The sequence below is a fragment of the Ahaetulla prasina genome, chromosome 6 (genome assembly GCF_028640845.1).
Source record: "Ahaetulla prasina isolate Xishuangbanna chromosome 6, ASM2864084v1, whole genome shotgun sequence".
Classification (NCBI taxonomy): Eukaryota; Metazoa; Chordata; class Lepidosauria; order Squamata; family Colubridae; genus Ahaetulla; species Ahaetulla prasina.
In genome coordinates, this window is record NC_080544.1 from 26,661,753 (window position 1) to 26,688,787 (window position 27,035).

Genomic DNA, 27,035 nt, shown 5'->3' on the forward strand with positions numbered 1-27,035 from the left:
TATTTTTTAAAGCCCTAACCACCTCTGAAATAAAAGGGGTGGGGGGAAAAACCCCATGGCTTATAAGGTTTTTACAGTATTTAGGCAGTCCATGGATTTATATTAAAAATGCATGAAACAAACTAAAAGGATTGGGAAAGATGATGGGAAGCAACTCTGTGTCATTGTGTATTACAGCGCACATCAAGCTGAAAGTTCGATTATTAAGAGCACGTGTTCCATTGTATTATATTGCCCTTTTTGCTTGCTGTTCTTTAATTATGTGGTTTTCTGCATTCTCTGAACCAGAAATAACTATGACTGGGTGTCTTCACTCTTCACAAGTCTCAATTTCTGCATACCCAAAATCGTAATTACAATATTGGTTAAAGAGCAGACTGTTGATGTAACAGGCCGTTTATGTGCCATACTTACCAATATTTTTAAGCTTGGCTTGCCACAGGAAAATGACAGTATTGTACACCAAGGGCTATATTTCTCTGCACATGATGGAAGAATCTAAAAATAAATATTTTAGTCAATCATGCTGCTAATTTATAATTCAATATATTGTGTGCACCCAACCAACTGGGACAACTGAGTAAATGGCGGTCATGGTTAATTATGAAGCTTTGGCAAAACACATGGTGCTTTTACCAAGAAAACTATATAGAGGTGTCCATTCAATCACTAGAAATCCAATTCCCTCTTTATCTTTGTAACCCCAGGAAAGAATGTAATGGGAAACTCACTCCAACTGGGTTTAATAACCCAACAGCAAATAAAGAATGGCTTAGACTCAGAGAGTTGTATGAATACAGCATGGTTTATGGCTAAAGGTCCTTTAAAAAAACTTAATAGAATAGATTTTTTTATTGGCCAAGTGTGATTGGACACACAAGGAATTTGTCTTGGTGCATAAACTCAGTGCACATAAAAAGACAAGATACATTCATCAAGAATCATAAGGTACAACACTTAATGATAGTCATAAGCTACAAATAAGCAATCAGGAAACAATATCAATATAAATCGTAAGGATACAAGCAACAAAGTTACAGTCATACAGTCATAAGTGGGAGGAGATGGGTGATGAAAACGATGAGAAGATTAATAGTAGTGCAGATTTAATAATTAGTTTGACAAGTGTTGAGGGAATCATTTGTTTAGCAGAGTGATGGCGTTCATCGTAAAAAACTGTCCTTGTATCTAGTTGTTCTGGTGTGCAGTTCTCTGTAGCGTCATTTTGAGGGTAGGAGTTGAAACAGTTTATGTCCAGGATGGGAGGGGTCTAAATATTTTCACAGCCCTCTTTTTGACTCGTGCAGTATACAGGTCCTCAATGGAAGGCAGGTTGGTAGCAATTGTTTTTTTTCTGCAAAAGACAACTCTGCTCTTTTAACGCACCACAGTGCATCGAAAGATGCATGAAATACTTAGCCCGGTTGCCCAGCGGAAGCCACTTTCGGAAATAGCAACAAGGAAACGGCGTTTAAAACACCTCGCTCTCCCCCCCCACCGCCCGCCCGCCAGTGACTAAAGCACCTCCGCCGTCACTGGCTTCGAGAGGAAACACATTCCGGGCACTCTTCAGCCCAAAGGCGGCTTCAATCGCCACCGGCGCGCAGGCGCAAAGCGCGACGCGCACGCTCAGTCGGTGCCTCGGTAGGTATTCTTCGCCTCGCCAAGCCGAGGAGCGCTTAGCTCCCTGAGGGAGAGAAACGAAGGCGGACGCGCCATGGAGCCGCGGGCCTGGCCGGGTCCACAAACGGCCGGCCGGGGCGGCGGCGGGCCTTGAGGTTGAAGCGGGAGGCGTAGCCATCGCGGCTCTTTTAAAGGACATGGCCACCGAGACGCCTCGCTGTGTGGAGAACCGGGAGGCCGAGCGGTTAGAAGGACTTCCCGGCTCGGCGCCGGCGGGGGCAACGGCAGCGAACGGGGAAGAAGAGGCTGAAGCCACGGCGCGGCTCCTCGACGGCTGCGTGCCGCTTTCTCACCAAGTGGCGGGGCACATGTTTGGCAAGGATAAGGGCGGTGAGTGGCGGGCAAAGGCGGGAGGAGGAAGAGGAGGAGAGGCGAAAGTTTGACCTGCGTGCCTGTCGGCGGGTGGGATAGCGGTCGGGGGGGAGGATGTCTCGGGAATCCCCCTCGCCGGCGATGTAACTTCCTCCGGCCCGCTGCCGGGAAATCATTTTTGCAATGGGGCCGGCAGGTAACAATGGTAATTCTCGGTTTCCCGACCGGCCACCAGCTCATCTTTCTCCTGGGTTTCTAAGCTCTCTCCTCTCACTGTTTTTGCAGATAGGATGGGATAGGAGAGAACAGAGAAGGGAAGAGAAAAGAAGAAAAGAGAGAAGAGACTAGAATTGAGAAGAAAAGAGGAGAGAGAATAGAATAAAATAGAATAGAGAATAGAATAGAATAGAATAGAATAGAAGAGAGAATAGAAGAGAGAATAGAAGAGAGAATAGAATAGAATAGAAAAGATAATAGAGAGAAGAGAGGAGAAGAGAGAAGAGAGACATTAGAAGAGAACAGAACAGAAGAGAATGTAGAATAGAAGACAAGAGAGAATAGAATAGAATAGAATAGAATAGAATAGAATAGAATAGAGAAGAGAATAGAAGAGGAGAGGATTCATTATTGGCCAAATGTGATTGGAGACACAAGGGATTTGTCCTAGGTGCATATGCTGTCAGTGTACATAAGGAGGATAAAATACATTCATCGAGAATAAAAAGATTCAACACTTAGTGATAGTCAAGGTTACCAATAAGCTATCAAATCATACTTGGAAACAAAAACAATATAAATTGAAAGATACAAGCAAAATGATTATAGTAATAAGTGGGAAGAGATAGATACTAGTAAGAAAGAGAATAATAATAATAATACAGTCTTAGTAAATTATTTGACGGTGTTGTGGGAACGAGTTGTTAAACAGAGTGATGGCATTGGGGGGGGGGGGACTCCTTGTGTCTAATTGTTTTGATGTGCAGTGCCCTATAGCATCTTTTTGAGGGTAGAAGTTGAAACAGTTTATGATGCAGGTTTTAAGTTTTTTAACTGCATTTTAAATTTGTATATTGTACCGTCTGTTTTATTCTTGCCTGTACACCGCCCTGAGTCCTTCGGGAGAAGGGCGGTATAGAAATCAAATAAATAAATAAATAAATAAATAAGGTTGCATGATTTTATTGGGATGTGGGGGGGGGGGGAAGAAAAAAACGACCGGGTGGATGGGGGAATAGTTGCCCCAGAGGGCTGGGTGACACCCAACCAACCAGTCTTTTATGGCACGTTTGCATCGTGGTCCCTAAAACAGCTTCAGGGCAGCCTGTGTCTCCTGGACAGTCCTACCGGAGCTGTGGCGATGTGACAGCCGAAAAGAGCGAGGAAGTCAACAAGGGAGTGATTTTTGTGGGTTTTGTGGTTCAGTCATCCGGTGGAGAAGAAAGAAAGAGGCTTGTCCCAAAGATTCCCCCCCCCCCCCCCCAAGAGGCAACAGGACTTTCTGGTTTTTCTTTGAAGACGTTTTGCTTCTCATCCAAGAAGCTTCTTCAGCTCTTGACTGGGTAGTGGGTTGGAAATGTGACCAAACACCAGGCATATACTACCATATGTGGTGGACATGTAGAAAATCAAGAGACTACTGGTTAAACATTCTAACATGGTTGGAAGAAATGACCGGACAGAGATTGGAATTTAGACCAGAAGTATTCTTATTAGGAATTATAAAAGAAGGTCAAAGTAAAGGGTTAACATATTTAATATTGCATATTATTACAGCAGCGAGAATAGTTTATGCCCAACAATGGAAGAGTGAGGATATACCTAAAGAAAGGGAAATAATGAAGAAAATATTTGACTGCGCAGAATGTGATAGATTGACATTGGAACTGAAAAATAAAGGAGAGACAGAATACTGTGAGATTTGGAATAGATTTTACCAATGGTTAGATTTAAGGAATGGAAGTTGGAACAGATAAGAACAAGAAGAAAGGAGTATAGATCAAAAGAAGATGTAATATATGTAAATGTAAGCATCTATAAAAGGTTAAGTATATGTATATAATTAATAATTAGTTTTGTACGGCGGAGATAACGCCAAGACGATTGCGCCATGTCCAACTTTTTTAATAATAAAGACAAAATTTAAAAAGAAAAAGAAAAAAGCACCTTTGGGACAACCATGATTTTGATGACTGAGAATCTCCATAGACAAGAAAGAGGCTTGAAGCAAGATGTGAGGCGAGCAAGATGGTTGAATAGGGACTTCCAGTTGAATTTCCTTGTTCTTACAAGGGAACAAGGGAGGAGCCCCATAGCAGCTTCTCTGACACATTTCATTTTAGCTCACTTCGTCAGATGCATGGTGTGACTAAATGGATCTAGGGTTTAAGTTGGGATGAGGATGAAAAGGACAAGAAACAAAGACAGGTTAGTTAAGTAGATGAGTAGTCCTCATTTTATGACCACAATTGAGCCCGACATTTCTTTTGCTAAGTGAGACAGTTGTGTGAGTTTTTGCCCCATTTGACCACCTGACTTGCTACGGCTGTTAAGTGGATCACTTAAGTAACGTGGTTGTTTAAGTGAATATGGCTTCCCTGTTTACTTTGCTTGTCAGAAGATTGCAAAAGGTGATCACATGGCCCTTGGGACATTGCAGCTGTCATAAATATGAACCAGTTGCTGAGCATTTGAATTTTGATCATGTACCCATAGGGATGCTGCAAATGGTTGTAAGTGTGAAAAACAATCATAAACCATTTTTTCTTGTAACTTTGAATAGTCACTAAACAACTGTTGTAAGTCAAGGACTACCTGTATTTATATTCTGTATTGGATGAATGTTTTATTAAATTCCACTGTGGATTCAACAATTTCCACCCCACAATCAATCCTTGTGTGTCCAATCACACTTGGCCAATAAAAATTCTATTCTATTCTAAAAAAAAAAAAAAAAATCTCGATAGGTCTATATAGAACAGGTAGAAGTACTTGTACTTTGTATTTGATGAATGTCTCATCAAATTGTCTTGATTTCAACAACTTCCATTCCATTCCATTCCATCAACCTCAGATGTCACCTATATGCAGACTATATCACTTCCTTGATGTCATCATAAATGCTCGTAATCTGACTCTTATGTAACCTGCATCTACATAATTAGCCTGTCTTCTCCTTTCTTTCTCCAATCCCAGTTTAAATCCTTTAGTTTAGCTACCCTGTGCATCTAATGAAGTGAGCTAAAGCTCACTAAAGCTTTTTCCTTTTAATAGCCTTAGTTAGTTAGAAAGGGTACTCACTTTTTCTGATTTTTTTAGTAGGATAAGGTGACTGTTTTTCTGTTCCCAGGCAGACCTACTTTACTGAGTTTTTGCATGAACCCAATACCAAACCCACGAAATTTATCATTTACAGTAATCGTTTTAGCAAAATTTACAAAGAAAAGTAATTGAAAATTTAAAAGAACTGAAATTTATGTAAACCTGGCTTTGCTTCTAGCCGTTTTATCAGTTTATCATGTTACTTATAATGTAACATGATAGTTTGAGGTAGATGTTTTAATTTTTAATATTTATTAATGGATATAATAGACTGATATATTTTCTTTCCCAAGAAACAGTTTAATCCCTCATATGATTTCCATACTGTATTTGCTAGGAAAACTTCTATGCTTGGTCTAAATGGCAGGGAATTTACTTGTTTCTCTGTCTCCCACAATGATATTTTTAAAATGGCTTCAAAAGTAATGCTACTAATTCTCCAGGAGAAATTATAAAATTGGTTATTTGGTTAGGAAATATATCTCTTGTAGGTTTCTACAGGAAACGGAAAAATGTAGGATAATTAAAGTGCTTTTTTTTTTTAAAAGAAAGGATCTGTATTCATGTATTAACTGAACCATGTTGGTTTGTTTTTATCTAGGTGCTTTCTGTCTTACATAAATTTGACATGGGTGGGAGTGACCAAGAGGAAGAATGAAAACAGGGAGTGGGAAGAAGAAAATAATGAGCTTTTAAAGAGACAGTCTTAGTTGTTTTTCACAGTCAGTGAACTTCAAAAGGATTTATTGGAAATGTTCTCATAAAACAAACAAACAAACAAGAAAGAATACTTGCATGCCCATTTAGAAGAATTTTTCAAGCTGTAATTTTTGCTTTGTCCATTTTTCCTAGCCTGCTTTTTATAGACTTATAGTGTCTCAGATGGAACACTGTAAAGCAACAATTTAGAAAGAACTTTAATTAGCTAATAAATTGCCACCATTTGAAATACAAACTTTTTATTAGCTGCAGTCCCCAGAAGAAATGTTTCTTGCTACTATTTAGGTTAATCCTTATAGATTGGACTCAGTATTTTGTCCACCAGAATATGTGTTTAAATTATCTGCCTATAGGAAAAGTAACACCATTTTTGTTTAAGAGTAAAATTTCCTTCATGTTGACCTCAATTGCTAGGGATTTTATGATAGAAACCATATAAAAGAGTTCTACCATTGCTTTTTTAGGATATGTTTTTCTTCTAGTGTAACCTACAGCTCTGTTGTTTCCTGTTGATCTCTCACATGTTAACCTTCTTGGTTTTTTGAAATCAGCCAAGATCTTTTCTTTTATGTACACTGAGAGCATATGCACCAAGGCAAATTCCTTGTGTGTCCAATCATACTTGGCCAATAAAGAATTCTATATGTAAATCTATATACATAAATTGTGTGGCTGTAGGTACTATAAACCATGAGTAATAAGTTTACATTGGGGTGCTATGAAAGCCAGTGTATATAGTTTTCATTGTAGAATTAAACTATATTAGCAGCTTGGTTTTTAAAAACTAAAAAATATGGCATTTGGGATTATAGTGATAGGATTAAAAATACACAAGAGAATAGATTCTTAATTCTCAGATGCCAAAGTGATAGGCAGAAAACATTTCTTGGTTAGAGATGGGGCCTGATGCTCTGTATGGTTTTCCCTGCCCCATCTCCTCAAGAACTGGCAAAAGCAGAATTATCCTAGTTCTATGATGTTAAACTATTGTGTATACATCTTTTAAAATAAAGTTATGAGAAAGAATAAATGTTAATATTTATATGTACTGCAACAATTATAAATTGAAAAAATACCACAGCTCGCTACTGCTGTGATAATATTGTTACAAAGTTCAGTTACACTTGCAAAATTTATTTTTTATTATGCTTTCTTTAGTTGTAGAGTCCAAAGAGTATTTTTAATAATCATAATACATATATTAAAATAAGAGCCTTGGTTATTTTTTAACTATGGGTGTAAAAGTCAAAGAGCCAATTTCGGTTAATGATTAAGGTGTTTGGACTAGTGATAGGAAAACCTGGATTTTAGTGCTGCCTTAGAAGGAAACCAAATGAGACGCTCAGTCTCTCTTACCCCTAGGAAGAAGGCAATGTAAATTGCTTTTGCAAACACTGCCAAAAAATTGCATGGACTTTTCCATATAGTCACCAGGAAGCAAGACCAACTTGAAGGCACACACATGATACAAGATCGTTGTTATTTTTTTAAAAGAAGAATATGGTTTCAGATAGGTTTATCTGGGTGCATGTTATACACAATTGTGTGGTAAGATCTGGTGCTGAGATGTGTAGTGAAACTGCTGACTAACCTTGAATCACTTGTGGGGAGGAAGTGGCTGAAGGGAGATTCTCCTTAACACTTTTTTCAGTATTCATCAAGTAGCTACGTATGTAGTGTGTGCTTTAGTCTGGTAAGATTCCTGTGTATAGGTGAGCAATAATAAAAATACCACTCTGATCAGCTCATGGTGTTGTTTCTGGTTCCTTATGCCTGGCAAATTGTTTGCCACAAGTAGGATTTCTAATGCCTAGTGTTCACAACATCTGGGGTAGCAGAGTTCTAATCTGTGAAATTTTATATGCCACAATGGCTAAGGTTAAGGTTAAGATTACTATATGGTTGCTAAAATAAATCATGAAAATTTATTTTTGCTATAACAAAACATAACATGCTGTCTCTTTGACAAAACGTGATAATAGAAGAGACAGGTAGACAAGAAAGGAAAGTGGCAGTGGACTTGAAAGTTACATTACAGATGTAAGATTTATGGAAGTGAAGGAATTTGCATCACACAGAAATATGTTTCTTTCTTGAAGTGTGCTGATTAAATAGCCCTCACCTTGGATACAGAGACCCACATCAATTCCACCAGCATTTCAAGATTCAAATGCTGAGGCTGCCACTTAGGAAATTTCTCAGTGTGAGGCAGGAGACCAAGAGTTCCAACAGAGAAACTAGGATAAAGTAGTACAGCCTACAGAGTACAGCCTATAGTAGTACTGTAGATTGTTGTGAATCAGAGCGGCTCTAACTAACGGACTCATAGGGCTAGGCATAGATCTAGCTCGGGGGTGTTAAACTCAATGGCGGCATCACATGACATATTGGAACTTCTTTTCCTTTTGGTAAACCAGGTGTGGGCATGCCAGCGTGTGGCGTATCTGGTCCACGGGTTGGGAGTTTGACAGCCCTGATCTAGCTAATGTATTTCTTGTAATATAACTCTTAATGTATAGAATCTGTCCAGAATACAATAGGCTTTAAATATAATTTTTTTTAGATAAAACAAGCTGCAGTGCAGCATTACAGAATATTACAGTTGACACAACTCTTGTTCAATGCTAAATTTCAATTGATGTTCAAAAATGTATGGATAGTGGTTTTGGTGAAATTAATCATCTGTATATGCATCTCTATAAAAGGCAATGTTACGATTTCTCATTGATTATCCAACAAATATTAACAAACGTCTAAATAAAGATACTAAGTATTCAGTATGAGAAAATCAAAAACTGATGTCATAGTTCCTGCTGTTTATAAAAAGTAAGGGGATATTCAAGCTAATCTTAACTAATTTCTGAGCTTCTTGGATTACAAAATCACAATAATAATGGAATGTATAAAAGGTTTATAATTAGTAACTTAAGAATTTAACTTGTTTGATTTTGAGAAGTCATGACCCATGTTACCCTAATTTAAATCATGAGATGCACAAAGACAAAGAACAAACTCAATACTTACCAATTTAATTTTTGCCTCTATTACTGAGCTCTCGACCAAAGCAGCTTCTGAATGCTTTTTGAAGGCAGCCCCATATAGAGTGCATTACATTAGTCTGAATGGGAGGTCACTGTGAAATCATTGCAAATAAGGCCTTCTGATCCAGAAAATGAGTACAATTGATACACCAGGAAAATGTGTGCAAAGACTCCCCTAGTCATGACTGCCATCAGTTCTTTGAACAAGAGTTATAAGTCCAGGAAAAAATTCCAAATCATTCACCAACTTGGGAAGTAGATCCTCACTCAGAATGAAAGATGACATATCTCTGAAATTAGAAATTATTCTAAATCAGATTTCTTGGGATTTAATGTTAGAAATGCTCTTCTTCTCTGTTTAAATTTCTGTTCATTATGAGGTAAAACTGAAACTATATTGTAGTTTGAAGATCATGAGTATATCGGGCTTTCGTTTTGTTTGTCTCTCAGGTATATTGCAGCATCCAGATGGCACTGTCCTCAAACAATTGCAGCCACCTCCTCGAGGACCCAGAGAACTAGACTTCTACAATAAGGTAAAATAATTCATTTCCTAAAACAACTGGAAGCAATTACATTTTTTTTTGTAGAATCAAACAACCCATTTTGTGTACTATCGGTGTAAACATGCCTTGCATTTTATTTTTGTGCTGCTTTCCGTTTTTATAAATTGTATAATGATTCTGAAAGCTTTAATTTTTTGGCCTTTTAACTGTTGTATGTCTCCATTCCTGATGTACTTAATCACATTTTTCAATGCTGATTGGAATGCCATCTAATCAGATGGTTAGGGAATTTATATGCTATCTTGGGATACTAAAGACTTATGTGTATCATTAAAAGTATTGTTGATTTGAAACAACTTCTTGAAATTTTCCTCTATTACTTTTGTTGTTTAGAGATTATGGCATTATTTTTTTACTACTCTTCCTTCTCTCTCAGAAGGGAGAACTCAGAATATAGTCACAATAATACAAAAACCAACCATAGAACTATTAATAAAGACAGTAATTAAATCAAAATTAATTTAATATAGTAAATCATTTATCATCAGTAAAATTATGCATAGTGTAGTGCTTCTGTTTAGAAAGCATAGATAAGCCTTCTTTATTTAGGCAAGTATTTGTATAGGCTTAACAAGATTTTATATTAATTACACATATAAATTATAGTCATTGGTGGGATTCAGCCAGTTTGCACCACTTTGGGAGAACCAGTTGTTAACTTTCTGAACAGTTTGGTGAACTGCTTGTTAGAAGAAATCATTAGGGCAGAGAACCGGTTGTTAAATTATTTGAATCCCACCATTGATTATACTTATAATTTCCATGTGTGTCAGTTGAACCAATATGTGACATTTAAGTACCATCAAATTTAGTTGTTGAAAACTACTTACATACTCTGTTAGGTATCTGTTATGTATTCCCTATACTAGGGAGTGTTTAGAATGAAAACTTACAGTCTGGGAAGAAAATTATCAGTGACATTATCAGTGATATAAATGATCAATCACATTTCAAAAAATTAAACATTGTCAGAAGTATTCATGGCTGTCTCATATGTTTACATAGTAGTTATTCATCACGATAATTTAATCATGGTTTTGTTGTTGGAGTGATTTATAATGTTCATATCCTTTTATAATAAAATTTAAAAAGGTAAATTTTGAATGTAAGGTAAAGGTGATATTGTGGTAGAGGCTAGTTTAATTTAGATTAAATAAGCATGTTCACCTATTGTCCCAAAATCATAAAATCAGAGAGACTGTAAGAAACTGTCCTTGAAGTTGTTCAACCCCCTCTTCCACCCCCAAGTAATATTTAAAATATGAATACTTTTTTTTAGAAAAAAGAATGTAAAATGCTTGCCGTGTTGGAGAGAGTACATAATGTGTCTCCCACTAGAATTAGCTAGAATAACAGTAGTATGAACTTAGAAAGACCTGTAAACAGTTAATTACTGTAAGACGTACTTGAACAGCTTGCTCTGAAACATTCAGTTCCCTTTTCAAACCAGCTCATGATTCAATTCCCTTTTCAAACAAAAATCAGTCTGCAGCTGACCCATTTAGGATGATTTTCATGCAACGAAGTTTATTTTCTAGGCATGCTGATTAGAATCTGCAATTTCTTTAGTAAAATAATTCGATTCTCAATTTACTTCTGCAGATTGAGAGTTTGGAGAGGAAATGATTTTGAAATGAATAAAATAATGTGATACGAAGTCTAAAACTATTAACTATTAGGGTTCTAAAATGAATTCGCTAACAAATTTCATCTCTATATCTTAAGCCAATCTATATTCTGTCAGCTTTTTATCATCTGATTAGTTACATTTTCTATCAAAAGAACTGAAAACGAGTTTTTTTTGATACTTTTCAGATAGCTTTCCAAGGGTATATTGTTATTGCAATAGAAACTTAATTTTTAAGGAGTTTATACAAATAAAAATGTTTAAAGATTTGACTAAATGTTTTTCTCATTTTTGTCACATTTAATACTTAGTGGGTCCCCATACTTTATTCGTTCTTACCTCCAGCCAGTTGTAAGGAGCTTATAAAGCTATTTAAACTATTTTGGTTAATTGTATTTCAGAAATCCTTCAGGGAATGGTTCTCAACCTGTGGTCCACTGACACCTCGGAGCCACAATGTTGTCACGAGGGGTCTGTGAAAACTTGCAGAAATGTGATGATTTAAATCTTCAGTTAACTCTTGGTGTCAAAACATATTTAAATCTGTGGTGAAGAAAAGGTTGAGAACCACTGCCCTAGGGAATCGGATGCTCTAGGCTGACAAAAACTATGATTTTTTAATATAATAAAATATGAAATCTGTATTTTTGATAGGAATAGATAGGTTAGCAACTCATTGATTTGCCTATAGCTGTATTGTTCATACTGGAGGTTACCCTCATTTTCACTCCTATAAATTTGGTATTTATATAAGGTAAGGTTTAAATTTCCAAAGTTGCTATCATAGCAGAGAAGTTGATGAGTTATTACCGGATCCAATGTATTTCACTTAACATTTCTTTTATTTCAGGTATTTGCTGATGGATGTGAAGACTCTGTGTTTCTTGAATTACAAAAATACTTGCCAAAATATTACGGAACCTGGTCATTGCCTACTGCACCTAATGGTACTATTGCTATATTCAGTGTGCTAGGCATGAATTTGATGGACATTTCTGTGGAGGGTTTTAATAACATAAAGAATGTTATACATTAAATCCTGTCATATAGAACTTCATGAAAATAATATTTCCGAGCGACTGTACTTAATTAAGTCCATTTCCAATCACCACGATTCAAAAAAGATGCTGAAGGCCTAGAAAGAGTGCAGAGAAGAAGAACAAAGATGATAAGGGGGTCTGGAGACTAAATCATATGATGAATGGCTAAAGGAACTAGTTAAGTTTAGCTAATGAAGAGCCGGCTCAGCAGAGACATGATAGTTGAAATTACTTGAAATACTTTCATAAGGAAGAGGGTGTTGATTTATTCTCCATAGCACCTGAAGGCAGGACAAGAAGAAAGCGGGGAAGCTTGTCAGAGGGAGATACAACCTGGAGATAGTGTAATTTCCTGACAGTGAAAACAGTTTATCAGTGGAACAGCTTGTCTCCCTGAGTTGTGGATTCTCCATTACTGGAGGGTTTCAAGAAAAGATTGGAAACCATTTGACTGGGGTGGTATAAGGACTCTTGCCTTAGGCAGGGGGTTGGATTAGGAGACCTCCAAGGACCCTATGACATTGTGAGGGGAAGGTTGTGTAAATGAAATCCTAGGCTCATGAATCAATAAGGGTTCCTGATTTCTCACCATGATTGTACAACCAGAAGCCCTGCCCATCTTGCTCAGAATTTCTGTTAGAAAATAATTTCTATTGCTTCTCAAATTATTTTAATCATTTTAAATATAATATCTGCAGTGGTGTTAGCTGTGGTTAATGTTAAGCAAGATTTTTGGAAGAAAAAAGAATTACCTACAATGGATATTGAAAGTTACTAACTTGGCTGAGATGGCTAAAATCTCAGCCTTTTTGAAAGACAATACGCAGGAAAGATATTTAATTGAATGGAAAAAAATGGATTGATTATTTACAAAACAGATATCAGATTAAGAGATATCAGATTGCCTTTGAATAATTAGGATGTATTATTTTAGAATGTAATGGGGGAGGTTAGGAAATGAAAAGACTCGGATGAGGTTAATTGGATTAGAAGGGAAAATTTTACTCTATGTTTGGTTTATATATAACAATACCTTGTGATTGACCCGGGAAGCCGGGGGGTGGGTGGGTGAAGGGAGGGGTGAAGGGGGTTTTGAGGGGGGGAGGGGGGAAAAGGGTGAAAAATATTTTTGTTTGTTAAAACTTTTTCAATAAAAAAAATGTTAAGCAAGATTTGAAATTAGTTTCAAATTTTGGTTAAGAGGAATTATGACTAGAGATAACTATGGCTAAAATTGACAGAGAGGAGTATGATTGACAGTTAACATTAGCAGTTTTCATTCATGAACTGAAAAACTATTGGGCTTTTGGCCTTCCTTTCCAAGATATTGAATTATAGCCAGGTATGATAGCTGTGGTGTATTACATTTTTTTCAGATACTGACAAAGCTGTTAATTGTTTACAGATTTGTACCTGAAACTGGAAGATGTGACACACAGGTTTAAGAAACCATGCATCATGGACGTAAAATTAGGCCAGAAAAGCTATGATCCATATGCTTCAGAAGAGAAGATAAAGCAACAGATCAGCAAATATCCACTAATGGAAGAGATTGGGTTTTTGGTGCTTGGCATGAGGGTAAGCTGTCTCTTGGATTTTAATTAGAGATGTGTGCAATGTAAGCCTGCTCCAGATGGTTTTCTTTTTTCTTGTGAAGAGAATTAAGGATTGGTTTGGAGTGCATATATTTTTCTTACATCCATAATAGCTTGCACATAGCAGGAAACATTTTCTGTTTTCATCATTACAGACGGTCCTCAAGTTACGACCAAATGTTTAACAACTGCAGTTATGACAGCCCCTTAAAGATTGCTTTACAGCCTGTAAAGATTTCCGACTATCGTAAAACGTCGCATTGCCCTTTCTTGTCATGTGATTGTGATCTAGGTCTTGACAACTTGATTGCACTCATGACCAGTTGCCAAACGCCCCACAGTCATGCTATTGCCATTTGCAATTTTCTCTGCTGGCTTCCCCAGAAAGTTAATGGGGAAGCCGGCAGAGGAAGTTGCAAGCCGCTGCCAGCGGCAGTGGAGCTGAGATTTGCCTCCCACCAAGTGCAGGCAAGTATATTTCTCCTTCCTGCCAGAGGAGTTAATCTCCCTTCTATATATGGAAGAGAACTGCTTTGGCAGCTATAGATTTATTTATTTATTTATTTGTTCATACTTTTATACTGCCCTATCTCCCTAGGGATTCAGGGCGGTTTACAGCCAAATAAAACATATATATATACAGAATAAAACATTAATTTAAGAAACTTATTAAGTAGGCCGAATATTTTAAATATAAATATAAATAATAAAACCCCATTAAAACCAGATTTAAAATTTAAAAATTCTAGTCCAGTCCTGCGCAAATAAATAGATGTGTCTTAAGCTCGCGGCGGAAGGTTCGAAGGTCAGGAAGTTGGCGAAGTCCTGGGGGAAGCTCGTTCCAGAGGGTGGGAGCCCCCACAGAAAAGGCCCTTCCCCTGGGTGTCGCCAGTCGAAACAGAGCAGGGATCTCTGAGGTCTGAGCTCTGTTTCTGCAGCCCTTGAAAGAGTTTCCCCGCTGTGCACAGCGGGGAAGGAACGTCTCTCCCAAAGATCCCAGCTCCATTTCTACAACCCACCAGAGTAGTTCCCTTCCAGATTGAAGGGGAGCTGCATTCCTCTGGCAGGATGGAGAAGAAACAAAGCTCCAAACCCAAAGATCCTATGTTTTGACCCATCTCTCTAAACATGACAAACCCTCTGAAGTGAATTCAAAGATTCCTTTATTAGGAGCGCCAGCAGCCCCAGCAAAAAGTTTCTCTCTCAATGCAGGCTAACAAGTCCGTCCGGCCAGAAGATGAATCCACAACTGTTCATCTCCGCCTCCTGCCTTTTATCCCCAGAGCTAGGGAGGGGCTTCTCTAGCAGCAGTGAACCTTCCTTCCCAAGGATCGGCCCGTGGATTTCCACTGTTCTCTCCTCTCCTCTGCCTTCTGCGCATCTGCGTGTCAGGCACAGGACCCAGCTGTTCCTTCTGTTCCTCATCAACCACCTTCAGACCTGGGGGCTGTTGAGTCTCCATCTGGGCTGGCAGATAGCCCAGGCTCTGCCTCTCTCTCTGTGCCAGATCCATTCCCTCTTCCCCCTCGGAGCTCTAAGGTTGCCTTGATGCTGACCCTGACTCCCATGTTTCCTCCTCCTCTGATTCGGCTGCTGGACGAGCCAGCGGCCAACAGGCCAGTGGCCCAGAGGCCACAACATCCTAGCTCCATTCTGCAGCCATTAGTATTCTAGAATCTTTGTGGTTTCCCTTTTAATTATTTATTATTTATTTATTTATTTATTTATTTTATTAGATTTATAAACTGCCCTTCTCCCGAAGGACTCAGGGCGGTGTACAGCCAAAGTAAAAAAGAAACAAAATACAGTTAAAATAAATTTAAAAAACTTATTATACAGTGTGGCCGAAATTAAAATAGTTAAAAATCTAAAAGACCCCAAGTTAAACTAAAAAGAAATTTAAAATTTAAAACTCGACAATTTAAGAAAGCCCCGCACGAACAAACAGATAAGTTTTCAGTTCGCGGCGAAAAGTCCGAAGGTCAGGTATTTGACGTAAACCAGGGGGAAGTTCATTCCAAAGAGTAGGGGCCCCCACAGAGAAGGATCTTCCCCTGGGGGCCGCCAGCCGACATTGTCTGGCGGACGGCACCCTGAGAAGGCCCTCTCTGTGCGAGCGTACAGGTCAGTGGGAGGCATGAGGTAACAGCAGGCAGTCCCGTAAGTACCCACGTCCCAAGCCATGGAGCGCTTTGAAGGTGGTAACCAAAACCTTGAAATGCACCCGAAAGGCAACAGGAAGCCAGTGCAGTCTGCGCAGGAGAAGTGTCACATGGGAGCTACATGAGACTCCCTCTATCACCCGCGCAGCTGCATTCTGGACCAACTGAAGCCTCCGAGTGCATCTCAAGGGGAGCCCCATGTAGAGAGCATTGCAATAATTTGAGTGGAATACTGTATAAGTACTACTGTATCAGCCAGAAAATAAACTAGTTTATTTCTCTACTATGAAAGAATGTGTTTGTTCCTGCTGAAGTCTACCATAGACTTTATATGATTAAAATCTGTAGGTTCCCTTACATTATAGACACAGAACATATTTTGTGAGAGATTTATATTCGTGTGTTCATTTCATGCATCTCCTACATTAGCAACATTATTGTTAGCTAAAGGGCTTTGGGAAGTTACTTATAACTTTATTGTATAAATGTATTGTATAAATATGTTTTGGAATTTTTAAAAACTAATTACATCAAATCTATGGCTGGACAAGAAGAATTATTTCTCCGTTTCCTTTTTTTGCTTAAAAAATGTAACTTTCAACATTGAAATAATAAATTTGTGACTCCACTCAGCTGATTGAAAACGTAATGTTACTTTGTAGTTTTTTTACACCTTGGCTTATACAAGCAATTCTTGTTTAGCTACCACAACTGTGACCAGCAACTCAGTCATTAAGCAAAGTGATTGCTAAGTAAAAGCACAACTGTGCTTATGATCTTACAGTACTTCCATTTTCCTTTGCTTTACAGACCTGCAAAGGACTATCTGTATATGGACAGTTATAAAGTATAGTTACCTTTTATTGAAACTGTTGAGTACAGTTTTATATGCATCTATAGATACACGACAAGACCTTAAATATATAATTTTGTGATTGTTTTGTTGTTTATTTAAATGTATTTTGCTGTTTAATTACTAAAATGCATTTTATAAAAGCACAGAGTTTAAGCAGGAAATATCTAGATTTTTAAGCAGGAAATTTTCTAGATGTTTTCTAGATTTTTTTTAAAAAAATGCTACTGCATATGTTATATGTTTCTATTTTTTGTTTAGTTTCTGGAAATTTGAATGTAGCAAATACATTGTTCTCTGAATCAAATTTTGTTTTGTTATGATTTTTAGTTAATTTAGATTCCCAATAAAACATAAAGCTATCAATGTTCATAGGACAACTGATTTAAAAGAATATGTATGACAATTCCTCAATATTGTTGTGTACAATATTGTACACAAAATATTTCATTTGCATTTATTTCTTTGTTTCTTGGATTCTTCTGTAAACAAAGTATTATGATACTTTTTCAAAAAATACCATATTCATATGTTTTACAAAGATCTAGCTAGGTCTGACTCATCTAATTCTTTCAGACTTCTGTGGTCTGAAGTGAAATATTTTAATGTAAGTGTAACATTTAACTAGAATTAAAATGGAAAAAAAGAGTTCAAGGAATGAGTCAGACATTTTTCTTTTTTAAAGGTTTATCATGTACCTACTGGCAGCTATGAGACACAGAACCAGCACTACGGAAGAGGATTAACAAAGGAAACTATAAAAGATGGTAATCTTTGTATAAAAGCACTGTATTACACATATGGCTTTTTAAAAAGGAACGGCCAGGCTAGAGTTTGTGTTATGGGCTCTGCACCATGTGTGCTTGGTAATTAAGAAAGTAGTTATTAATAGAAAAAATGGAGTTTAATAATGCCAAACGAGACAATGAAGTAGCATGTTTGTTTGTTTTTATTAAAGTTGGTGCTGTATATTGTTGGAGACATTTTCCAGTAGTATTTATAGAAGGGATAAAGATGTTTTATGCACAAATCTCTTACTGTGAACAATGAGTTAAAAAGACTGAGCATTAATACTGTGCTTTATGTTGAGAAAAGTGTGATATAGCACTTAAGGTTCTGGGACTGGAGAAGACTATGTTTTACTCATCCATTAGGCATAGAAATTATAATTTAGCTGACTTTGGTCCCATCACTTATTCTTAGGACAAGAGTTGCAAAACATCTATATACCAAATCAGTATTGGATTAGCATGAGGCTCCAGAACCTTCAGTGAATGGAGGGATGCTACTCCAGAAGGCAGGTGCTATGGCAGAGAAGGCATGCTTCTGGGGTCCCACTAGATGACCTTGCTTGATAGAAGGTGCCCAGAATGCTTCCATTCTGCCTGATCTTGCCAATCTTTTAGCTATGTGTTTGAAAAAAAATATATGGACTTCCAGTTTATAATGAATCCTGCAGATTGCCTGTCATTTATGGTGGTTCTAGTTGATGCCAGTGAGAGAAAGTTTTTGAAATCTTTAAAATTAATTGCTCTCTTGCAGTGCTGTAACCTGAAATAATTAGAGCTTGCCTTAGGCCCTATTAATAGATACAGAGATTCTGCTTAAACAAAGATCACTCAGAAGAAATTACTGTGTCATACTTATTGCACTCATATTGTGCTGTCTTTGAATAAAAATGTGAAGTCCTCTACGATTATGAACTTTTAAACAATAAAAGTTGAATCAAATATTCCAATCGATAGATGATAATTAGAAGTGAGTTTGAAGCCTTTCTTCCTCCAACACTGAGTTACGGAAGTAAACCATAAGCTAATTGAAAGAGATCTCTGCCAAACTCAGAAGAGGGGTTGTTGATAATTAGCAGACTGGAAAGAGCAACAAATCACTGCCAAAAGTTTGTCTACCCTCAATTTCTAGTCAGATCGACAGTATCTAAATTGAGAAGAACAATACCATTTTTATTCTACTAGGAATGGTTGCCCAACAGAAATCATCCCAAGAATGAGGTCTACAATAATTTGCATTATAAGGAAGACACACAAAAAGAGTAGTATGCATGAGAAGATCTGACGATGGACTCTTCTCCTTTCCAGAATACATTGTTGCTCATTTCAGGTTTTCTGAAGACCCCCTGAATGCCCCAGAGGATGCACTATAGGCGGATAAAATGAAGGGAAATTTATGTTTGGAAAAAAGAACATTGTATTCCAATAAAGGTTTTCATCCTTTAGACCTCATGCTCTAGTTACCTGAAGATTTTTGTAATGCACTTTATGAGAGGCTGTTTTCAAGTGGCTTTAACTTGACTTGGAAGCTTCAGGTTGTCTAGAACACAGCAGTGCAGGCAATGAGGGACCTACCTTGGTATTCCTATGTGGCACCTCTACTCTGTGAGCTGCACTGGTTTCCTTTCTGCTTCTGGGTATGGTTCAAGGTTCTGTTTATTTCCTATAAAGCCCTACATGACAGGGCTACCTTACCTGAGGGACTGCCTATCTCCCATGGTTTCTATCCATCTTCTACATGTCAAGAGGTGGTCCTTTCAATAACTGGTGTCATCTATTGGGGCTCCAGAAAATTATATTCTCTGTAGCAACACTTACCCTTTGGATTGAATTTTCCCTGAAATTTTCATGGCTTCCGCCATACTGATGTTCTATCCCAATATACCAATAAATTAAAGTAGTTCCGTAAAGAGGAATGAGGACCAAGTAGTATCTTTAAAATGTTGTGTGAGGTTGATGAGTTCATAGAAGAAATATTTTACAATCATTGCTGCTAAAGGAACTGCCACCGGTTGCTCAGTCTAAAGCTTCACATACTTTTTCAAGCAATGAGAGTGAACATTAGCTCAATCTATTCAGTAAGAATATATAATAATATTTACCCCAATTTATTTTTAACTACTAAAACTAAAACATCAACTTGCAGGACACAAAGCTGTAAGGTTGTAGATAATTCTAAAGAGTTCACAAATTCCTTTGACCATTGTATGAAATTGAGTTGTAGAACCAGAAGTGTACATAGTACCATATACTTGGTAATTGTATGAACTTCTGTTTATTTCAAGCCTGTCATTTGTCATTTCACCATAAATTTCTGCAATTAATTCTGAAAATGAAGCATGCAAGTTTAGGGCAGTAATACATATTGCTGAACTTTGTAGTGCCAATTTAATCCTGAATTCTGTTACATTAAGATATTTGCTAATTTGTTTGTTTGTTTGTTTTGTAGGTGTGGCTCGGTTTTTCTATAATGGATTCACCCTGAGAAAAGATGCCATAGCTGTTAGTATTCAAAAGATTAAAGAAATCTTGCACTGGTTTGAGAACCAGAAGCAGCTTAACTTTTATGCAAGTTCTTTACTGTTTGTCTACGATGGTTGGTCTCCTTGCTTAAATGAGGGCTCTCTGGTTGAGAAGAACAAAGTAGCCGAAGACCAAGTGCCAACTGATAGTACAGACAACACATTGGAATGCAACAACAACATTCATATCATCAATGCCTCAGAAACAGGGGAGGTAGAGACTTCAGATGGCAAAGATTTTTCTAAAACGTATACTTTTCACAACAGGCACCAGAATCAGTTTTTGTTAAGAGACCATCTATGGAAGCGCGGTTCTTGCTTTTCACAAAAACATTTGAATGGGAATGTTATACCTCAGCTGGAAAAAGTTTTCAGCCAAATGCCCACATCTCTTCCAGGAAATGGAGAAGTTGAAGTCCGGATGATAGATTTTGCTCATGTATTCCCTAGCAATGCGCGAGATGAGGGCTACATCTATGGGCTGAAAAACTTAATTACTGTCCTTCAGAATATTTTAGATATCTAAATTTTTGCAGTGATTTTTACTGAGGGCCAAATATAATGAAAAGCAACAACATTTCTGCACTTGTGATCCTTGGTTTATATTGTTCTACATTTTCTTGTCTTTATACTTTTGGTATAATTACCAGGTATTTTATAATGTTACTCAGGAAAATTATTCTGTAGTTAGTAAAAGAAAAAGCTAATGAGATTTAACTGGTAGTTATAGGAATTTACAGTTAACAAACAAAGCCTATCTGATATTGGATATATCTTCATTGGTTGAAATGGCTGAGTTGTTTTACATTCTTACATATTTTAATTGAAAACTTGTCATGCAGCCATAATGTTGAGCCATATCTCTCATGGAATACTAGAAAATCATTAGAGAATACTAAAATCAGAATTTAATAAACCATTTAGGATGATGGGGTATCCATTAAATTTAAATTAATATCGCTTTTGTGAATTTACATTGTTTGCATAATTACATATTTGACAAATGACCTTATTAGCGGTAAAATAATTTAGCAGAAAAATCCTTCATTTGACCCCCAAAAACCCCTGCATTGGAGTCTGAACAAAAAGGCCATTATTTCAAAAGTCCATCTAACTGAAGTCCATTAAACTAAGAGTTTACTGTATTATTCTTGAGTATTTGATATATTTTTAAAACTGGAGCTAATAATATTTTTAAGGAGTACATATTTAAAATCTATTCTAGTTTAACAGATTTTTTAAATGAGAGATAATCATGTTCTGCATTATTAAACTTGGGTAAAGGTGTTAATCTTTTCATGGTCGAATATTCTTACCATGTAATATGTAATATTTTCCCTCTAAATTTATGAAGTAGAAATGAGCCATAGAAAGAAAAGTTTGCGTTTTGGAGGTTCTATTAGAGAATGAATAATGAAATAGTTAATCAAAAGTAGTTTTAGTTATTGGAAAGGGGGTCCAAAGTGTACTCTAATGTCTGAAGCTACTTTTTAAATAATTTGGTATTCATTATACAGGTTTGGATTTGCAAATGGAATGATTGGATTAGCTTTGTAGAAGAAAGATTAATATTGTAAAAAGTTTTTTTGGAGGAAAGGATAACAGAATAGAGATTTTCATTTAACTCTTTCCCCTATTTCCTTCCTAAGCGGTATGGAAAGGGTTTCTGGGAATTGTAGAGAAAAGGAGGAATTCGTAAAAAAATGTCCTTACGTTTATTTCCTTCAGTTCAATAGAACTTTGTGCTGATATGAATTCAATTTTAAAGTAGTGGATAGTAGATGGTAAATAGCAGTAGTTTAAAGTTTACATTTATATTTTATATTCCAAATGTGTTATATAAATCTCTATTAAGTAGTTTTGTTATAGGTTATAAAGAAAGCCTTAATAATATCATATATTTGAAGTTAATATTAATTTAAGAGTGATCACAAGAATTTGGTCTTCTGTCAGTAATTTAAGCCATATTGTTGAAAAATAATTGCTATGAGGAAATGTCTGAATCAGTTTCCTTCATCATTGGTAGGTTATTCTGTTGTAGTTTCTCATTAACGGTTATCAGTTAATTTGGCTACATATGTATACCTGGTGCAGACTGGGAATGTTTCCATTGTAGGCTAGTAAGAATATATAATTTTACAACTTTCAGGCAATAACTTCTGTGCTTCATAGTATTTGTAGTGTAATTATTTTTTCACTAATAGTTTAAGGTTCTGGAATAGTAAGCACTCAACATCTAATTTTCAAGTTTTGTAATTGAGTCATTACAAATATATTTAATGTAAATACGATTTATTTTGGAAAGTAAACTGCTTTAAATTGGAAGCTAGGAAGACTTGGTTACAGTTACCCGAGTAACCTCTCATTTTTTATCTAATGAAAAGCATATTCCAGGTTTTTTTATTGTCTACCAGTCGTGAAATAAACATTTTGCAATTTTCATATGTGACCAAATCAAAAACCTTATCTAGAATAGTTTGGTTTCCTAGACATTACTGGCCAATTCCATCACTTCCATTTGCTGGTCTATGTATGTAAAACTGACCTTTATATTTCATTTTCTGTCCTAATCCTACAGCTTATTCCATATGTTATAACTCTGTGTATAGAGGATACAGATGGAATCTTCAGTAGTCACATTATGGAGGAGTTATCTCAGTCTTATACATTTAACTGCTTGCTTCTAATTGAAGTGAATTTGAGAGCCTGCATGTTAAGAGTCCATAAAATAACAATTATTTTGAGCTTCAGATTTAAAGTCTGTAGATAGAGCAAGGAGTATTTTAGTATCTGATCTAAACTGAATTCAAATTAAGTTACATTTTTGGAAGGAAGATTTCTAAACTCCTTAGGAATAGATATAAATAACAATTAATGTCAACTACTTTGTAGCTGTCCCAAACACTCCGACTTTGACAAGCTTATCCTTACCACTAATGCAGAATCTTAAATATTGCTTCCATTGAGATTATGAAGATGCTCCCTTAAAATATATTATATGAAAAATTATGTACAAACGAATATAAGAATTTTAATTCTATAATTTTTTTTTATACCGAACAGTTTCATCCTTGGTATTTTGGATATTTTGCTTCTTGTTGCATAGATCTATTTAAAACTACGGTGTTATGAAATGTTAAAACTATTTTACCTAACTAATTTTACAGAATTATGCAGTTGTGTATAATCATGTTTCACATTAAGAGCATATAATGAGATGGGAATTATTTTTGTTGTAAGGAAAACCGAGCTTTCTGCTTATGTTACCATCCCATAATAGATGATTACATTTTAGGAAGGGACTATTTTCTGTTAATGTGCACCTAATACAAAACTTGGTAGATTACAGTTTTGACTCCATGCATATCTGAAAGTAAAACCCCTGAAATATGCAGTAGTCATTATAATATTTAAGCCCATCTGAAATAGTAGAATTAAAGTTTATATAAAAATATGTGATCTTTATCAGAGTGGAAAGGACTGGCCAAGTTTTGAGGAAAAAAAGACATCAGATACTAGTTTAGAAAGTGAAAAAGGTACAACTTTTCTTTCTAGTCTTTCATGTGAACCATTTTCCAGTGGTTTATATTACCCTTTTAAAGGACTGCAGCTTGTATAAATAGTCATTCCTTTTTACCCAAATTATTTTTAAATTAACATTATTTGCAATAACCTCCCCTATTGAGTGCCTTCTGCTTCATGTTTGGTACCATTTAAATGACATTGTACAGCATCCAGGGTGACAGAATGGAATGCTTTAATTAAAAGCTTGAAGATAGTAATACCCCACAATAGCTAAGGAACACTTATAATATTTTATATTTATCCTAAAATCCCTTTTTGCTGGTAAAAGTTCTATTTCTTTGATTATGAATTGTGTTTACAAACCCACAAATTAACCGCCTATTCAGGAACTAAAACTCTTCATCCTGCCAGTTGCAGGGCTTAGAGGATGTTGTGTGGGTCTCTGTTTACAGTACCAGCAGAGGCCATGACATCTGTAGCCATAGCAATTTGGGAGTGGCACATGTGGCAGAAGGGAAGCTGGGATGTGGAACTGACATATTTCCTCATCTTCTCTTAGCTGGATCTCCGTCATACCTGACGAGGATACTTCAAAACCAGAAACTTGATACACAATCATATGGAACCCGACAGCTTGTTGATGCTCACTTAGAATGAGTTGATTAGAATTTTTGGTAAGAGGGATTTCCATCTTTGTGAGTATGAATAGGCCTTTAGATTTATGAATATAGCTGAATATGAGCCTCCATATCATGCCTGGTAAACAACAGTTTGAACATAAAGAAGTTTGACTTGTAGATTAAAGTAAGCAAGATTGTTTTGTAATTCACACTGAATTGAAGACATTTTTTTCCCCCTTGGAATTCTTGCAAGAATTCTTGCAAGTGGAATTCTTGCAAATCATTTTCCTTGAGAAGCTTTATATCATTCTCCCCCCCCCCCCCCGTTTCTGTACTAACAGTTTTTACTGGCAAATCATTGCATTCAGTTGTAGAATGATGGGCCATTCAACTGTGAAATGTTACTCCATTACATATCTTACAAGCTACATACTGCACACTTATAATGGTGAATTACGGTTCACTGAAGAGTTTATATGCACATTTAAAACTTCCATACTATGAATAGTCATATTAATCCTGCCTCTTTTTTTTTTAACATAATTTATTTGTCCTTACTTTTGTAGGAATGGCTTCTATGTATTTAAAAATTGTTCATTATGTTAGATCTTGATATGTAAGTTAGCAACAGGAAAGAGAAAGCAACAGTGATATTGGGAACAAATATATTTTTACACATTGTTAAAGTGGTATGCTTTCAAAACATAATACGTTTTGGCACTGGATAGAAAATCCTGATTGAACTGACATTGAATTAAAACATCCAAATATGATGATATTGCACATCTTACCATGAATGATATAAGTGACATAAGCACTTTAATATTGTGGGAACTGTACTGGAAAATACATGGAAACATATGAAATTGCACCTATAGCTACTGTATATTAATTTTCAGTTTGTGATGGGTGGGTGAAAGGGAGAACTTTACTACTTTATAAGTGTATTGTATCTGAATGAATGTACTTAGTCTGATCTCGTTGATTTCTTATTCAAGAAGCTTGGATTGTGTTGTGCTTTATTCTTTTAATGGGTTGTTTGTTTGTATTATAAATGATAATTTAGTCGGGGGTACTTACAGAATTGCAGAGTTACATTGGTTACTTTATAGTTTAAAAAAATGTATTATGCTATATAAAGCAATCATTTTGTAATTTATGCGATATTTAGGTAATTCTAATAGCTGTATATTTGGCTGACTATTAAAATTTCTTTAATTTATCTTGGCATCTTTGTTTTATATGATACTTTTAATATGAGAAAGCATCTTCTTATCCTTTCAAGATACGAAAAACAGAAATACTATCAAGCTTTTCATGGCTTCCTTACTAAATATCAGTATCCTTGATCATAGAATAAATCAAGTCAGATGGAATTCCTGAGAAATTTAGATGATAGTTGAAAGGGGGTAAAGAACATATAGCAAAAGGGTAGATAGGGAAAGGGGAAGGATGATCAAAGGTGGCTTCTCATTGTGGAGCTAATTGAACTAATTTCTCATTGTGGAGTTAATTTCAATATTAATGCTCCAGTTATACATTCAGACCCTCAAAATCCAAATCAGCAAATTCCCAAACCATTAATACATCAACTTAGATTGTTAAATCTGAAATGCTAGAGGAAAACACCAATATTTTTTGTTAGGAAAGTTGGGAGTTCAATTCTACTAGTGAGGACATTTTTTATATCTATTGATTAGTGTGGTCCCTTTGTATGTGCATTAATACCCTCCAGAAAGCTTTTTTTTAAAAAACAGCAACTCTGTCTTGTAAGCCTCTTCTTTTCTTGAGCTTCCAGCCTTGGAGAGATCAATACAAGGATGGCCAGTTTCTTGATCTCTTTTTAAATCTTTTAGGATAACTAATGAACATTCTTTCTTATTATTCTCTGATTACTTACTGAATTTATGAGGAAAGGATCTGTTATGTGAACTGGATGCTAACATTTTACAATTAAGGATGACATAGATCAACCAAGAAGCCAACTAGGATATCTCTGATCTAGATCACTTTGTGGGCAACCACCTCTCATGATGTAGTGACTCCAGTGAAAATAGACATCACTTCCTCAGGAAAAAAAGCAATTGTTACATTTTGCGACATAAAGCTCCTCCTGAAGCAGAGAAGAGAGCAGCACCACTGATAGCCTATTTTGCGTAAGGGATTTTAGTTAGCATACCATCACCTGTAAGCAGTAGTGGGATTAAAATAATCTAACAACTGGTTTTCTGCCCTAATGACTAGCTGGGAGGGCGTGGCCATGGTGGGCATGGCCAGGGGTGTGTGACAGACAGCACTCGGCCTCCTGCAGCCTTCTGGGAGAAAAAATGGGCCGGGGCCCCCCCCACCACTCCCCCCATGCCCCATTTTGGGCCTAGTAGGTCTCCCTGCACTTACCTGGGAGCCAAAATAGGGAGCGGGAGGAGGGCTTCTGGAAGGGGAGGGGAGGAGCCAGCCAGCAATTTAACAACTGGTTCGGCTGAAGTGGTGTGAACCGGTTGTATCCCACCACTTGCCTGTAAGAACTCCTATTTCCATTCCAAAACCTGGAAGGATGGATGAACAGGGAAGATGTCCCAAATGTTTTGTTTAAGAGCCCTAAAGTCCCAGGTGATCCTTCTTCATCCCATTTTTCCCCATCTTAATGCAGAAATTGTCTTGTC

General features: G+C 36.5%; 1 protein-coding gene across 1 annotated transcript; it reads left to right on the forward strand.

Annotated features, from left to right (window-relative positions):
- The first annotated feature begins 1,633 nt into the window (after positions 1–1,633).
- IPMK (inositol polyphosphate multikinase) lies at positions 1,634–25,594 on the forward strand. Its single transcript, XM_058187315.1, has 6 exons — positions 1,634–2,013; positions 9,525–9,610; positions 12,118–12,214; positions 13,713–13,885; positions 17,603–17,684; positions 20,155–25,594. The coding sequence occupies exons 1-6, from the start codon at positions 1,821–1,823 to the stop codon at positions 20,751–20,753; spliced, it is 1,230 nt and encodes a 409-aa protein (XP_058043298.1). The 5' UTR covers positions 1,634–1,820; the 3' UTR covers positions 20,754–25,594.
- The last annotated feature ends 1,441 nt before the right edge of the window (positions 25,595–27,035 follow it).

Bases quoted from the DNA above. Each gene is read 5' to 3' on its own strand.
- IPMK (XM_058187315.1), top strand. From the start codon at position 1,821: ATGGCCACCGAGACGCCTCGCTGTGTGGAGAACCGGGAGGCCGAGCGG. The intron at 2,014-9,524 runs GTGAGTGGCGGG...TTTGTCTCTCAG, and splicing joins GTTTGGCAAGGATAAGGGCG to GTATATTGCAGCATCCAGAT. The intron at 13,886-17,602 runs GTAAGCTGTCTC...TCTTTTTTAAAG, and splicing joins TTTTGGTGCTTGGCATGAGG to GTTTATCATGTACCTACTGG.